The 14,410-nt window shown below is 35.0% G+C and overlaps 1 protein-coding gene and 1 pseudogene across 1 annotated transcript; one reads left to right on the forward strand and one right to left on the reverse strand.

Moving 5' to 3' along the window:
- Positions 1-257: 257 nt before the first annotated feature.
- LOC112178486 lies at positions 258-7,022 on the reverse strand (annotated as a pseudogene).
- A 2,097-nt stretch (positions 7,023-9,119) lies between these two features.
- Positions 9,120-10,930, forward strand: LOC112180795. Its single transcript, XM_024319364.2, has 3 exons — positions 9,120-9,142; positions 9,250-9,569; positions 9,824-10,930. Exons 2-3 carry the CDS (start codon positions 9,263-9,265, stop codon positions 10,144-10,146), a joined length of 630 nt encoding a protein of 209 aa, XP_024175132.1. The 5' UTR covers positions 9,120-9,142; positions 9,250-9,262; the 3' UTR covers positions 10,147-10,930.
- The last annotated feature ends 3,480 nt before the right edge of the window (positions 10,931-14,410 follow it).

Genomic DNA, 14,410 nt, shown 5'->3' on the forward strand with positions numbered 1-14,410 from the left:
TCCGTTCTCTAAATTTTGAACAATGAGGCCAATGAACTTTTGATGTTGGCTATTAATCTATTATGCCCTCTCATTAGTCATTACTCTCTACCCTGAGAAATATGCTTACATTTTACATTACGTGCCTCTTAAATAGTCTCAATTTTCAATGAACTCAAAACAAAGGCTGCCTTAACGTTGTGATCGTATTATCTTGAGACTACCGTGAGACATAGCAATAAATTAGAAATAGCAATGGAGAAAAATAAAGAAATAACTAGTGAATAATTCAGAAAGAAACTAGCATATTTATAAATGTCTGCTCTCAAAAATATTACAATGTTGAGGGAGTTTTCGGCTCCAACAAAGAGAGAGATGTGGATGATCCAGGAAAGCCTTTGTAGTTATTTAGCTCGCCCCATACAACCTGTTCAACTTCTTCCCATGATTTCGCCATCTTGAGTTCGTCCCAGATACTAAAAATTGCTCCCAGGACATTCTCTTCATGTAGAATACAGTAGCACCTACACACGTGATCCAGAACAAATTCGACCACTGTCATTGTTTGGGCAATATTTCATAAATGGGTAAAATATAAACATCAACGCAATCTCGACCATAACAGTCACAGATTACATCAGAAGACAAACACCAGAGAATCAGGACATTTGACTGCTTAAATTCAGATTGTACGCATCCTTTTCAAACAAAAGATATACAAGAATCTTAACGATGTCAAGGCACAATAGTTTAAATGCATCAAGTATTGGTTTGCACTGGAAATTTTTAAATATGTAAAATTACAAGAATCCTGCCATTCTCATTCTCATTCACATTGCCACCTAGCTGTACATCTAAGGTACTGCACACTTCAATCCGATGCATACCACATTTTTCTCATGGTTGAGATAGAACATAGATAATTCAGACCATAGAGCCAAATTATCCTTGATAAATAAGATCATTAACTGATGTATTGAGAAGATACAAATTGACAAAACAGCATAAGCAAGCATACAGAGGGAATCATTACTTACATGGCATGGTAGGAAAGTCATCCAAACTTGTCGCCACCCTCCATATCCTCATGAGGTGATGCTTGTCTTACTAAAGGAAGTTTATAACTATCTAGAAATTGCTTAAGGAGGTAGCAATCACCTCTGAATATATCCAAGTATAAGGGTATCAAATCATAGATGGGATCACCTGAAAATAAATCATTCGAGTCATCAAGATATAGAAAGCCAATAGAGAGCAATAGAACAGAGACATCCCAATGCTATTTCTGGAGAATAATCGCTATTTAGGGTAGGTGTTTTGCTGTTCATTTGTGGCCTAACTCGAGCTTTAAAAGTGTGCTTTTTATACAATTTGCCATGCTTTAACAATACACTTTCTGCACCTGATACAGAGTTTATGTGTGTACTCTATGACAAGGTCATAGACACATGGAAAAAGTGCATGATGAGAGGGTCCAGATCCCCATATTGCAAAGAAGAACTGAAAACTTACATGTAATAATAGAAATCGAATATTGTAATTTATTAAAAGGTAACCACAAAATGATAAATAAGCACCAACCTATAGAAAGATTACTGAAATCAAGAATGTGGCTAGGGCACCATGTTTTCCTCTCTGCATGGTCACCATCAACATTCAAGGAACCATTATTTACCAGGCAAGTGTCTTTGGCGTTGCCAATGAAGCAAGAATTAAAACCACATAGTTCCATGTGAATGTTGTCATCCATGATATCAGAGTGTATCCACGAACAACTTTTACCAACTTTGCTTACACCATTTTCATCCTGACACCAAATAGGGTTGAGATATTAAAAATCAATAAGAATTGATTCACCATGTATATATGGTTTTAAAAGTTGTTCTACGGGAAACAGACTTTGACAGAAAGCCATCTTCACATGTTTATTGAAGGTAGAATGTGGAATAGACCCACCTTGAACATGTACAGAAACTTGGCAAAATCATCTGGGATGTACTTGTCAACTTTCTCTATGAGTGTGCTAGGAATTGGATCTCCCCTACAAGGTGAAAGAAGGTAATTATAGTTAATAGCCAACACTTGCTACAACTTAACACGTTCTGAAAAAGTAACAGACAAAAAACCTTCTTGTAGAAGGGACAGAAATACCATTTAATCAAGCGACTTGAGACATCCTTCTTCTTCTTGAATAGAGTCCTAATGAATATATCCCACTCAGCAGGAATGTTTGATTTATGGGGAACAGCTTCCATACTACCGTTGGTGAATGGAAAATCTGATCCCTGTTCAATATCTGAGAAAGTTGAGATATTAAGAGGTGGATGGGGCAAGAGATGGAGGTTACGGAGCTGCTCTCCCAGGAAGGAAGCTAAGTTCAGTTCATCTTCCCGTGACACAGTATCTCTTCTGCAAAGTTCAATAAAAACCATGACCAATTTGTGCTAATGCTTCATATGACATATCTAAAACAGGAGAGAGGGAAAAAAAAAAAACACAAAAATAAGAGGATTGAAACTAAGAGAGAACTTAAACTGTAGCACTTACAACTCTGCATATATTTTTGCCAGGGATTCTGACCATTTGCTAGCATTTAGTGCAAGACATGCTCCCTGACATTCACAAGAACAAATAATTGAATTATAAGTAGAATGTATAGGAAATGAAACCGGAGCTTCAGCTTATACAAACCAAAAAGAAATAACTTGCGCATAGGAGAGAAAAACCCATGTTTTCTAGACATGATGTAGAAGGAAACCTCTCAAAGGTAGATGTACATATTTGGCCAAAAAGCCTGCCAGTTTAGACATATGACTGAACAAAGAAAAGAATAAAAGATTCTTGTTTGATTGATTAATATCACAGAGGACAACCATCAAGTGTAAAAAACCTAATGTTCCAGACACTCATCAAGCTCTTCATAGAGAAATGAATATCAAAGTAATACAACTACAGTATTTGTAGACAGATAAAAATGAGCATTCTAGAAATTGGCAATGATATACATATCATTGGCAATTTCTTCATTGCAACATTTGTCTGTGTGTATATCAGCCAATTTGGATAGCTAAAGAATTGGGTAATAAGAAAAGTACCTTCCACATCAAGTCTCTCATTCCTGGTTTTCCAACCCAAAGCTTGAGTAACCATTCTCTCATTTCTCGTTGCCCTATGCAATTTCCTGAGCTCCAAGGAGAGTTGTAATGATCTCTCTTTTCATCCAGATACATGGCTAAGAAATTTACATCATAAGAGAAACCCTGAGCACCATTACTAGTTCTTTCACTACTAGGATATTCTCCAGGTTTGAGAGTTCTGACTCTTTTTACTTTCCTAGTCATATCTGAGGAATTATAATCATCTTTATCATAGAGAATATGATTTGTTGAATCCTCAATACCGCCTTCATCATCTGCAAGTAATCCAGCACGGCAAACTCCCTTATGACGATAACCAGGTGCCATATCCAAGCACACAAATTCAAAGTTCTTAGAATTTACAAAGTTCTGGGTAACAGCAATAGATGGTTCAAGATTTAGGACACAGTGCCACCATCCACTAGGAACGAAAATCGTCTACCCCGGCATTTGGGTGCACTCTATGGGCTTGTCTTCATCAGCAAGAAGTGGATAAAAATCTAGCCACCACTGAAGACACAAATAAATAAATAAATAAATAAACAAAAGATAACTTTATAAACTGCAAACAACAGATATTATGAGAAGTTGCAGAGGACTAACTAGGGTATCTAAATAAATACCTGCAACGAAGTTGGAGTTTCAATATTGACATCACCGTCTTCTTCGTTTACATGTACCGTGACACCTATAGGTACTCTTCCTGGAGGATACAAGGCCCACCTAAACAAACAGAATAGCTGATTAGCTCTTGGATGTTAATTATTTTAATTGCAGAAGGAGAAAAAGAGCAAAATAATTTTCATCCAATAAAAAAAAAATGAATAGCGTAAGATCATGACCAAATCATCCACAGACCATACAGATAGAGGAGAATGTATAAGCATGCAACAGATCAACATTCCAAAATGATGAACGGTTTCTCCTGTTTGTGTGTGGGAGGGGGACTGAGGAGATGAAAGGAATAAAGAAAAGCTCAACAAACCAAAGTAAATTCACCATTCTTACAAAGGAGCAAATATGCCCAGCAAGCATGCAAGTTAACAACGGCATTGCAGGAGCCTTTACGACAAAAAAGTGGAAGAATATAGTATTTTCAAAGCATGCAAGATTTAAACCAAACCGAAGTCCTTAACTACATGCAAGCACGGCAAAATACATTAACACTATCAAATTCACAAATGCATGAGCTTTCTAAGAAGAGAGAAAAAGAAGAAGTAGGTTTTTTTACCTTTTACGACCACATAGAAGTGTATTCCAGGCACTGGTCAGAGCTGGATCAACATGCCAAGAAGCACCAGACCTCTGGGGACCAATAATGAGCCATCTAAATGGAGGTCGCTTATCTTTGTCCAAAACATCAAAAAAGTCCTCTTGAAATCGATAAGGTACACTGTAATCTTTCAACAAGCCAGGTTCAACCTCTCCAAACTGTTTAAGAAAGAAGTCACTTCACATATCAAAAGAAGAAAAGGAAACAATATGAAAATTAACAACTTCTTAACCACACATAGAGACCAAGTGAGTACCTTGTGATCAAAGATATAAAGCGGATCCTCATCATGCTGAACCTTCATATATGAAACATAATCCTTGAATGTCATTGAGATTTTACGTGAGCTCCTTTGAGAAATCTTGAAAGCTGTATCTCCATAATTCTGCAATAAGTGGTCAAGTGTCCATGTACGCCTTGCAGGCCATGCATCAGCTAATCCATTGAGCAAAACCTGATAAAGTTATCAGCAACAGTCTATGTGAACAACATAAACACCAATCTGTAGGTTCTAGAATAGTAGTACTGATTAAAAATCTCTAAAGTACAAGGCCAATCTATTAATGAAACAGTTTGGTAAAAAAGGTCAAATCAGTAAACCGTAGGTTTAATCTCCCCCTTTTCTAACAAAATTGATGCCTGCAATTATAATCTGAAAATTCGGTTCAATCTGCAAAGAAAATCTTTTGAGTTACCACAACACATCTTACCAGAAAAATAATCGAGTCGCCAGAAAAACTATGGGAGTTTCATCCAAAAAAGAAACGGCCCTATAGAGCATTGTGTACTACAATTTCAGCTAAGGAAATGCTGTAATGCTGATGCCCTTGTGACCAGAATATTTGTGGTGACAGAGAGGGTGGTGGTATCACTGGTGTAGCGGAATTAACAATAAGAAAAATATGGTCTGGTAAGGTATTGGTTGACTGGGGTAGGAACTGGAATAGTAAATTTTTTTTAAGCGCAAAACAAACTGGTTCTCTCTTTGATATGTTATTACTTTCTAGGTTCTCAACACAGACTAGTAGATTTCAACTGGAAAAAAAAGAAAAAAAAAAAAACAGTACTAAATTGTGATATATGTCCTAGATAGTGTATCATGTAAAAGAATTCTCCTTTCGCAAATGTAAAATCATTTTCTAATAGAACGATGTGCCCAAACATAATTGAAAAGCAAAAATCGAAATTTGACTTCCCCTGTTTTAACTTAATCTGTATTATGAACTAAGAAAGGAATCGTTGTCAATATACCGGTTTCTTCCCATCATAATCACAAGAAAACTCTTCCACTGTGATCTTGTCCTTTCTTTCCACATTCCCATTGTCAAAAGAAAAACCATCCAATGTGGTACGACACCTGTATAATCTTCTGTACAAGAACAAAGAGTCGAATCCTGCACCAAGTAGAGGCAATGACAAACGCCTTCAGCCAGGGAAAACCTCAAAAGAAAGTTTTCAACATCATAAACAAAATGATCCACCACAATGAGGATGCTATTCGAAAGGCATAAGATCCTTACCATCAAAACTCAGTGGTTTTCTGCAAGCCTCGTTGAGTTCATACGACACATTCTCCCTGCACGAAATGCACAACAAAATAAGTTCTCATACTATTGCTATCAAATGAAAACCATAACTATGAAAATCATAAAATCCGAGACATACAAATGCAGCACCGTCTTCTTCCACGATCCTTTGTGAATTCGATATTCTATACACAAAAAAAAAATCAAAATCCACAAACAAAACTAAACCCTAATCTCACGAGCAACATTTCACATTTCATATCCGAAAATTCAAAATTCACAGAAAGAATCGAGGAACGAACCTGCTAACGTCGCGAGGAGAGAGCAACTCCAAGACGACACAGATGAGCTCGTCGGGGAGGACTAGGAAGTTTCCGAGGGCGTCCGGGCTGCGATCTCTTGGCCGGAAGGAAGGGGCTTCGGAAACCTCCATCGGAGAAGAGCACGCTGAACTTTCGGTTGGGTCGAAAATTTGGGTCGGCCCGGTTTGGTTTCGAATTTGGCCCTTTTAGACTTTTTGGCCCATTTTCCATGCCCATTTCATTATAAATTATTAAATTTTCACGTGCTTTGTAAGAATCTTTTTGGGACCATTCTGAAGGCCCAATTTTAAGTCTTTGATTCTTTCAACTAAGCAATCAAACATTTAAAACATTCATCTATGCAATCAACTTGAGGTAAATAAAAGCGCATCAAGCTAATGAAAATACAGCAACCTAATAGAAGACTAAAAGTCTAAAAGTGCAGCAAGCTAATAAAAGTCCGTCAGTACCAGTATTCATTACAAACCAAATAAAAGTCCATCAATACAATACTAATAAACGTCCATCAGCACTGTACTAATAAAAATCCATCAACAACAGCAAATAAAAATCTTAGATTTAAGCAGATAGAAGTCCTAAAACTTCATGTCTTCAACAAGCAGCACATTTTCACCCATCATAGTCTCTTCGGGTAGTTCACCAACATCTGTTACACCAGATTCTGCATCATATTCACAATGTCACACTTCAAGTTCTTTACATATTCACAAAGACGCAAAGTCAAACAAAACACAAAAATTAAAAAATGACAAGAACAAAACAGAAGTAATTTACCTGCTTCCATCTTTTTCAATTCAGCGTACTACCCCATTTCAGTCCTAATAGGCTCCTTGAAAAGTGGCTTACTTGTAGCCCTCAATCAATTACCTAAACAAACAAGCGCCTCAACCATTTTAGGGGTCAAACTTGCCCTAAATGGATCCAAAATCCTTTTTCCAAGACTGAATACGCTTTTAGAACCAATTATTGATGCAGCTACAGCCATAACATCCCTTGTAATCTCCGAAAGAATTGGAAATCTCACATAATTCTCTTTCTATCAATCCAACAATTGGAAGCTTGGATTTGAATAGCTTATATGAAACGTATCAATACACAAAAATATTGATGTGTATGGCTATGTATGCCATGATGATTTTTCAATGTTTTAAACTATACAAAGTTAAATGTATCAATTCCTTTATATTGTTATTGTTTAGCAAATACTCGTTGTATGAATTTGGGCTTATGAGTTTGTTTTCACCTTATTATATGAGGTAAGGCTTAATGAAAATTACCTAGCTTTGTTGGTATTGTTTTAACTTTGCAGGTATGAAAATTTGTGGTGAGCCTCTATATGCAAAGCACAAATGGTCTCACTTAAGTGATGACATGTCAAACTGCTATACATGATTGAAGCTTGTAACAATCAGGGGGAGACTCTCATCAATGGGAACATCCAGAAGTATACTACCTAGAACATATGCACGTTGTACTATTTTTCTCCTTCGACCAAAGTTATTTTTGTTTCATTGAGTTTTTATTACCTGACAAGGTTTTTAACGAGGCAACAATAAGCGACTCAAATACCATCAATCATTGGTGGACGTCCAAGACGGAATGTTGATAATAATATTTATCAATATAACTGTCTACGTAAATACTCATTAATTATGTACTTTGTGTAGACTGTATGGATATGAAGAAGAAAGCCAAAGTCAAAGTCATCAAGTCAACAAAGAACCAAAGTCATCTAAATCCATAACAGCTCATGGCACGTGTCATGTTGTAATGGGTCTGCAAGAAAGGGGTTGTTAGCAAACTGAAAGTGGTTAAGCTCGTAAACCATCAGCTTAGGGCCTAAGCAATCTGGTAATGTTAGCCGTGTATAAATACAGTGTAATGAGACAGATGTAATAATCTAGCATAATCAATACAACTTCGTCTTCTTCCTTCAACATTTTCTCTCCTCTCTGCTCTTAATCCCTAACCATAAATCTACTTTCAGCACTTTGATGTAAATCCTAACTCTATATAAATGAGGCTAATAAGACTGAATCAGTACACTTCTATTTCTTCCCAAATATTCTCTCTTTATCTTATCTTCTCCTTAATTTATAACTGAAGTCATACTTTAATTTGATAATCAAAATAAAAAGAAAATTAAAAATAAAAAGATTATATAAGGGATTAATGCAGCTGGCTGCATGTATTTCATATGAAAGGAGTTCTCCGATCAATTAATAATTCAAAAGCCAGCGTGCTAAAATCTTAACGAATCAATTGACATGGCGCAATTTCAGGGTCAACCTAATTAAGTTTTTGTTTCTACTATTTTAGTCTCTATCACTCCCCTGCATATAAATCCAGTTATTTGCATGTTAGCTACTACTGCACGCCTATCAAGCAGTTATATTATGATTATCAATCAAGTCAATTTTTTTAATCTGATAATCAAGTCAATTAAAATAATTTGTGTGAAACGTGGTCTCTCTCTTGATAAATCTAATTTTTACATTGTCTTCTATTATATTCAATTGCTGTCACTCCATTATAGCGAAGCAGAATCTGACCAATTAATAACTCTAAAGCCACCGAACTAAAATAGTAAAATGTTAACAAGACAATAACAGCTCGGTTGATCATGTGGCACATCACATGTTGATCATTAAATTAAAGTCTGACACCTAATAAAATTTTTGTTTCCAATCTTTTTGGACTACCCCATAATGAACAGCCACAAGTCTTATTTTTTTGTTTTTATTAGGAAAATATAATTCTTTTTTAATTGCCGAGTTCTTAATTATTTTACTACACACTAATACAACTAATTGGGGTTGTGTGTATCTATAAATCTGAAGTTTCACCTAATGCCTACTGCCTGTGCACATATTGGAATCTACGAGAAGCAGCAGCATTTCTGAAGTGAGTACAGTTGAATTCGTTCAAATTACTTTCTTAATTCTACTTTTCTTATTTTCACATATGCTCGACATAGGTTCGGTTAACCTCTTGGTCGGATAAATTTTCAGATTGATAGCTAGCATGGAAAGTATTCAAGTTGGCTCTAATGCACTTATTTTGGAAGTTCTTGACCGTAGTAACTACAAATATTGGAGATCGCGGTTGGAAACTTATTTGTTGGCTGAAGATCTCTGGGAGGTTGTTGAAGCAATCCCGCCAAAACTCAAGGATAATCCAGCTGAATATAAGAATTGGACCAAAAAGAATGCAAAGGCTTTGTATGCAATCCAAAATTCATGTGGGAGGGAGCTGTTCTCTTTCATAAGTGAAATTAAGACGGCCAAATGTGCCTGGGAGGTTTTGGAACAAGAGTGCAAGGCTGTGCAAGGTATGCTCTTCATCAATTACAATACATTTTCTTTAGTAATAATTTGTTGTTACTTCTCAATATCGAATTATGTGCCGTTTTGCTTCTTGCAGTACTCTTCATGTTTTATTAATAAACTTATCTGTTGTCTATTGCTAAAAGAAAATGAATACAATTGTGGTAAAACTAGCTAAAATAGAATTAGCTAGGATGGGGGAAAGAAATAAAAATTTATTAATTAAGATAACAACTTTGGCAAAACAATTGGTATGCAGGATATGATGAGAACAATCCCGACCACTCGATCCGCTATAAATCATTCATCGAATCTGTGAGGAGTGGTGATTGGGATAAGGCAAAGAAATGTCTTGGAGAAGTTGATGTTCGCAGTGTAGTAGTGAGAGCAATAGACGAATGGGACGGAGAAATAGCTCTTCATGTAGCAACCAAGGAAGGGCACGTGCATATCGTGAAAGAGTTGGTGCATTTGATGACACAAGAAGATTTGAAAACGAAAACCGCTCATGGTCACACAGCTCTTCACGTAGCAGCATGGATGGGGCATGTGCATATCGTGAAAGAGTTCCCGTGCCGTTGATGGGAGAAGTACAAGACTGGGAAGGTGACACAGCTCTTCATATAGCAGTCCAGGAAGGGAAGGTCGATATTGTTACCGAGAGATGACTACCGAGAAACTGCTCTTCATGTAGCAGCTCGGCAAGGGCATTTGGACGTTACCAGAGGATTGGTGTTGTTGCTGAAAATGAGAGAAGAAGATTTGGAATTGAAAACTGCTGAAGATTTCACAACTTTTGGGTTTGGTATAACTTTAGGGGTCGATGAAGAATTCCTCATGGAAAGGGCCAAATACATGGTTGAACAGTATGAGAAAACATTAAGCAGTGTTTTGGAGATACAAAACGCTGAAGGGTCCACAGCTCTTCACCTAGCAGCACTGCTAGGGTACAGGGATATTGGGAAAGAGTTGGTGCCATTAATGAGAAAAGAAGGTTTAGAAATAAAAGACGCTGATGGAGACACAGCTCTTAACATCGCAATCTTACAAGGGCTTGAAGATATTGCGAAGGAGTCGGTGCAATCGATGAGACCAGAGGGTGTGGAAATAAAAGACGGTCGGGGTTTTACAGCTTTAAATTGGGCTGTCCAACGTTTCAAGGATGGAGACATTCACGAAATTGCTAAATACATGGCTGAAAAGAATGGTAAAGTATTTGGCATACCCTCCGCTCCCGATGATGACATTCCAGTTGTCACAGCTCTTCGTTGGAGCAAATGGGATTCGGCTCGCTATATCTATTCGGTCACCCCGCATACAGCTCTCGAGGGAGCCAATGGCAGTTCACTTATTTGCGCATGTCTCAATGCTAGCAAAACGATTGGTAAGACTACTTTCACTTTTTGAAAGTAATACTTGAATGAATATAACCATCTGAAAAGACACGCTTACGTATGTTTACATTATTTCTTATTTTGTATATACGTAAATTTATTTTAAGCGAATTGTTAATTTTTTTTTCCAATTCAAAGTTGGCAAATATAAAATGAAATTAAATAATAAATAAAAAAACTGCAAGTGCACGCATTCACCTTTCTTTATTTATGATTTTTTTTTAAAAATTTGTTGTACTATAATAAAGATGGGCAATGATATGGGGTCTCAATGAGACCTAAGATTTGTGGCCTCAAATCCTAGGTGTCATGCCATGTAAGTAAATACAAATTTTATTTTCAATTCCACATAATATATCTTATCACATCATACTATTGCAACACTAAATTTACCCTTTTACATTTCCTTTTAGATGTTAGGGGGTGAATCAATTATATTAATGAATTTAATCAGGTGATAAAAAAAAATATCAGTTATTAATTTTGTATTAATTTAAGAGATATATCTACGGATTCTTTGATCAATATTTTTCTTCATTTAATTAAATGCTTTCCTATATTGAATTATATGTCAAGAAATATACGTTAACTTTTCTTTTCAAATATTGATTAATTTCATCCAAAAAAAAAATAGCATTAATAAATCGAATTTGGGAAATACTCATGTCTAAATTAAGAGGTAAGAAAAATTTCACGTTAATTAGCAGCCATTAATTAACATCTACAATCTAAATATAAGTGAAAAACAAACAAAAAATAATAAATTCAGATCTAACGTTTAAACCCTACTTACATAAAGAGAAAACAATGAACAAAAGAATATATACAATCATATGAATATGCATTTTTCACATTATATTTTCAAAATTTGTAGGAACCCAATAAAGGTTGAATTCATATACATGTGTTCTGCAAATCTATTAATCGAATGTACATGCAAGTCTATTGACTGAATTACATGAAGTTTTTTCTATTCTTGATTAAAGAAAAAAAAAATTGCTGTTTAAATCTAACATGAGTGTAATGAAAAGAAAAAAAATGAAAGAAAGCCAAATTTTATTTCTTTTTAAAAGAAGCCAAAATAATTTAGAGTCATTAGATTTTGGAAGGATAAGATAATATTTTTCTCAAGAATTACATGGCATGATTTGACAAATAGGTGATGTGTACAGATGACAAGGCATGACACCTAACATTGAGGCCACAAATCTTAGGCCTCATTGAGGCCGCAAATCATTTTCCAATAAAGATAACACATTCTGTTAACTGAATGATCGTAAAAATAAAACTACACTCTTAGACTATAAGTTATTTAATTTTTTTTTTTAAATCATGTTTTAGTTTATTTCTCCCTAAGATTTCTCACTCGCCCTCTAACCCTCCACTCCATGTTTTCTACACATTATTTTCCTTCTAGTATTAAATTAAGAATTCTAGGTGGTTTGCTTAATCTATAGTGTCATTAAGAGAGATAAGTTTGTTATAAATTCAACATTGTAAAGCTCATGGATTTGATTCTCACTGGTATATGTAAGAGTGGGTGTACTAAGAGTTTTTTTTTGTGTTTTTTTTTTCTCAAGCAAAAAACACAGAGAGATAGGTTTGCCTCCCAACTTTGTCAAACTTTCAATAACATCATTTTCAATCAAAAAAGTTTAATAAATTAGGGATATAATAGTAATTAGCAAAGTAAATATATAAATAATAATTAAGACCCATATTTTTCTCCCACTTTCTCTCTGGAATAAATAGTTTTTTTTATTTAAAAAGAAAACATGACTTCTCCAGGATCATTCCAAAAAAAAAAATCTTCTCACTGACGTATGTAAAGGTGGGGTGGGCTAAGGGTTTTTTGTTTTTGTTTTTTAAATAATTTCTAAAAAAAAAATAAGAAGACTTCTCCAACATCTCTGCAATAATTAACCAAACGATCGAGTCATCTAGTGTGTGTAGTGTCTAGTATATAGTACATGGAGCACACTGTGTAGAGTTAAAAAGAGCAGGTGGAGAAAAACATGGGAGTCTGAGATGTTTGGGTTTATTTTGTGGGGAGCGAAATTCAACCTCCCCAATTTACAATCCACACTCCATGTTTCATTTTATAGTATGTAAACATCACATGTTTACAATTCATACTACAAATGGACAAAACTTAAAATACTAAAAAAGAAATATGAAGTATGGATTGTAAAATGGGGAGTGTGGATTTCATTTCCCTATTTTGTTACTTTTTATTTGACTTTATTGCCTTTTCTGAATAAGTTGATATCAAATGTATTTTAATATAAACAGGGTATATATGTTAAGAAAAGTAGTTTTGGTTGACAAAAGGCAATCTCTTCAATATTGTATAGATGACGATGACGATGATGATGATGATGATGATGATGATGATGATATATGATTATGTGATATGATATATGTTAATTGTTGTGCAATTCTTCCGCTTTCACTCTACTTTAGATTTGGCATGGAACTTGCTTCAACGTTGCCCGAATTTAGCCTTCACTATGACTAAACTGCGTAAAAGGACTCCTATGTTGAAATTGGCTCATATGCAGTTTGCATTCTTAAGTGGAACACGACTCACATGCTGGCAAAGGTGGCTTTATGATAGTGAGTACAAAACACTTCATTTTCTATTTGTCTTAATATTAAGCAATTAATATTCCTTTTATTAACAATTAAGAGTACATAACAATTACTCATTTATGAGTCAAACTCAAGACCTCTAGTTTTTCTCTTTTTTTTTTTGAAAGGACTCAAGATCTCTAGTTACAGAGGAAAGAATAATGCTATTAGCCCATATGATATTGGGCCAAACAATCATTATCTTATATTTGTGAAAGAAAAAAATATTTTCTGATCAAACAAAATTACATTCAACATTCCTACTAGTAGTAGTTTCCCCAAAATACTAAGAGTGTGTTTGGATGAGGAAAAAAATGATGGAATTTAATTGAAAGTGAGGATTTCATAATTCCTCAAAAGCCAATTCCTCCGTTTGGCATTATCAGATTGGAAAATTTAAATTTTTCTGCGGAGAAAACGAATGAATTCATTATTTAAATTCCTCACTTCAATTTCCACCAAAATAGGTGTCATTTACGATTTCCTTTACAGTATTCAATTTTCATTTCCAAAACAAGGCTTTTTTCTATTTTATTTTTTATTAGTTTTAAACTTTCTTAATTTATTACACATTTCAAATCCTAAATAGATACAACCAAAAAATAGAAATTGCAGTTAAAGATTCCATCATTTATAAATTCCTACGGATTTTATAATTTTATCATCCAAACACACCCTAAAGAAAAAAGAAAAAAAAAAACTCATTAATTCATAGTACAACAAGTGAGGAACGAGTTCAAACCCTAGCTTTCGGATTTCATGTAAATCGACGGTGCCTGATCGTCTGAATCTGACGCCAGTTTAGGCAGGCGAGCCTGATT

The sequence above is a fragment of the Rosa chinensis genome, chromosome 7, assembly GCF_002994745.2.
Source record: "Rosa chinensis cultivar Old Blush chromosome 7, RchiOBHm-V2, whole genome shotgun sequence".
Taxonomy (NCBI): domain Eukaryota; kingdom Viridiplantae; phylum Streptophyta; class Magnoliopsida; order Rosales; family Rosaceae; genus Rosa; species Rosa chinensis.

Excerpts from the sequence above, each read along its gene's own strand:
- LOC112180795 (XM_024319364.2), top strand. The coding sequence starts at position 9,263 with ATGGAAAGTATTCAAGTTGGCTCTAATGCACTTATTTTGGAAGTTCTT. Across the intron at positions 9,570-9,823 it reads AGAGTGCAAGGCTGTGCAAG|GATATGATGAGAACAATCCC; the intron begins GTATGCTCTTCA and ends ATTGGTATGCAG.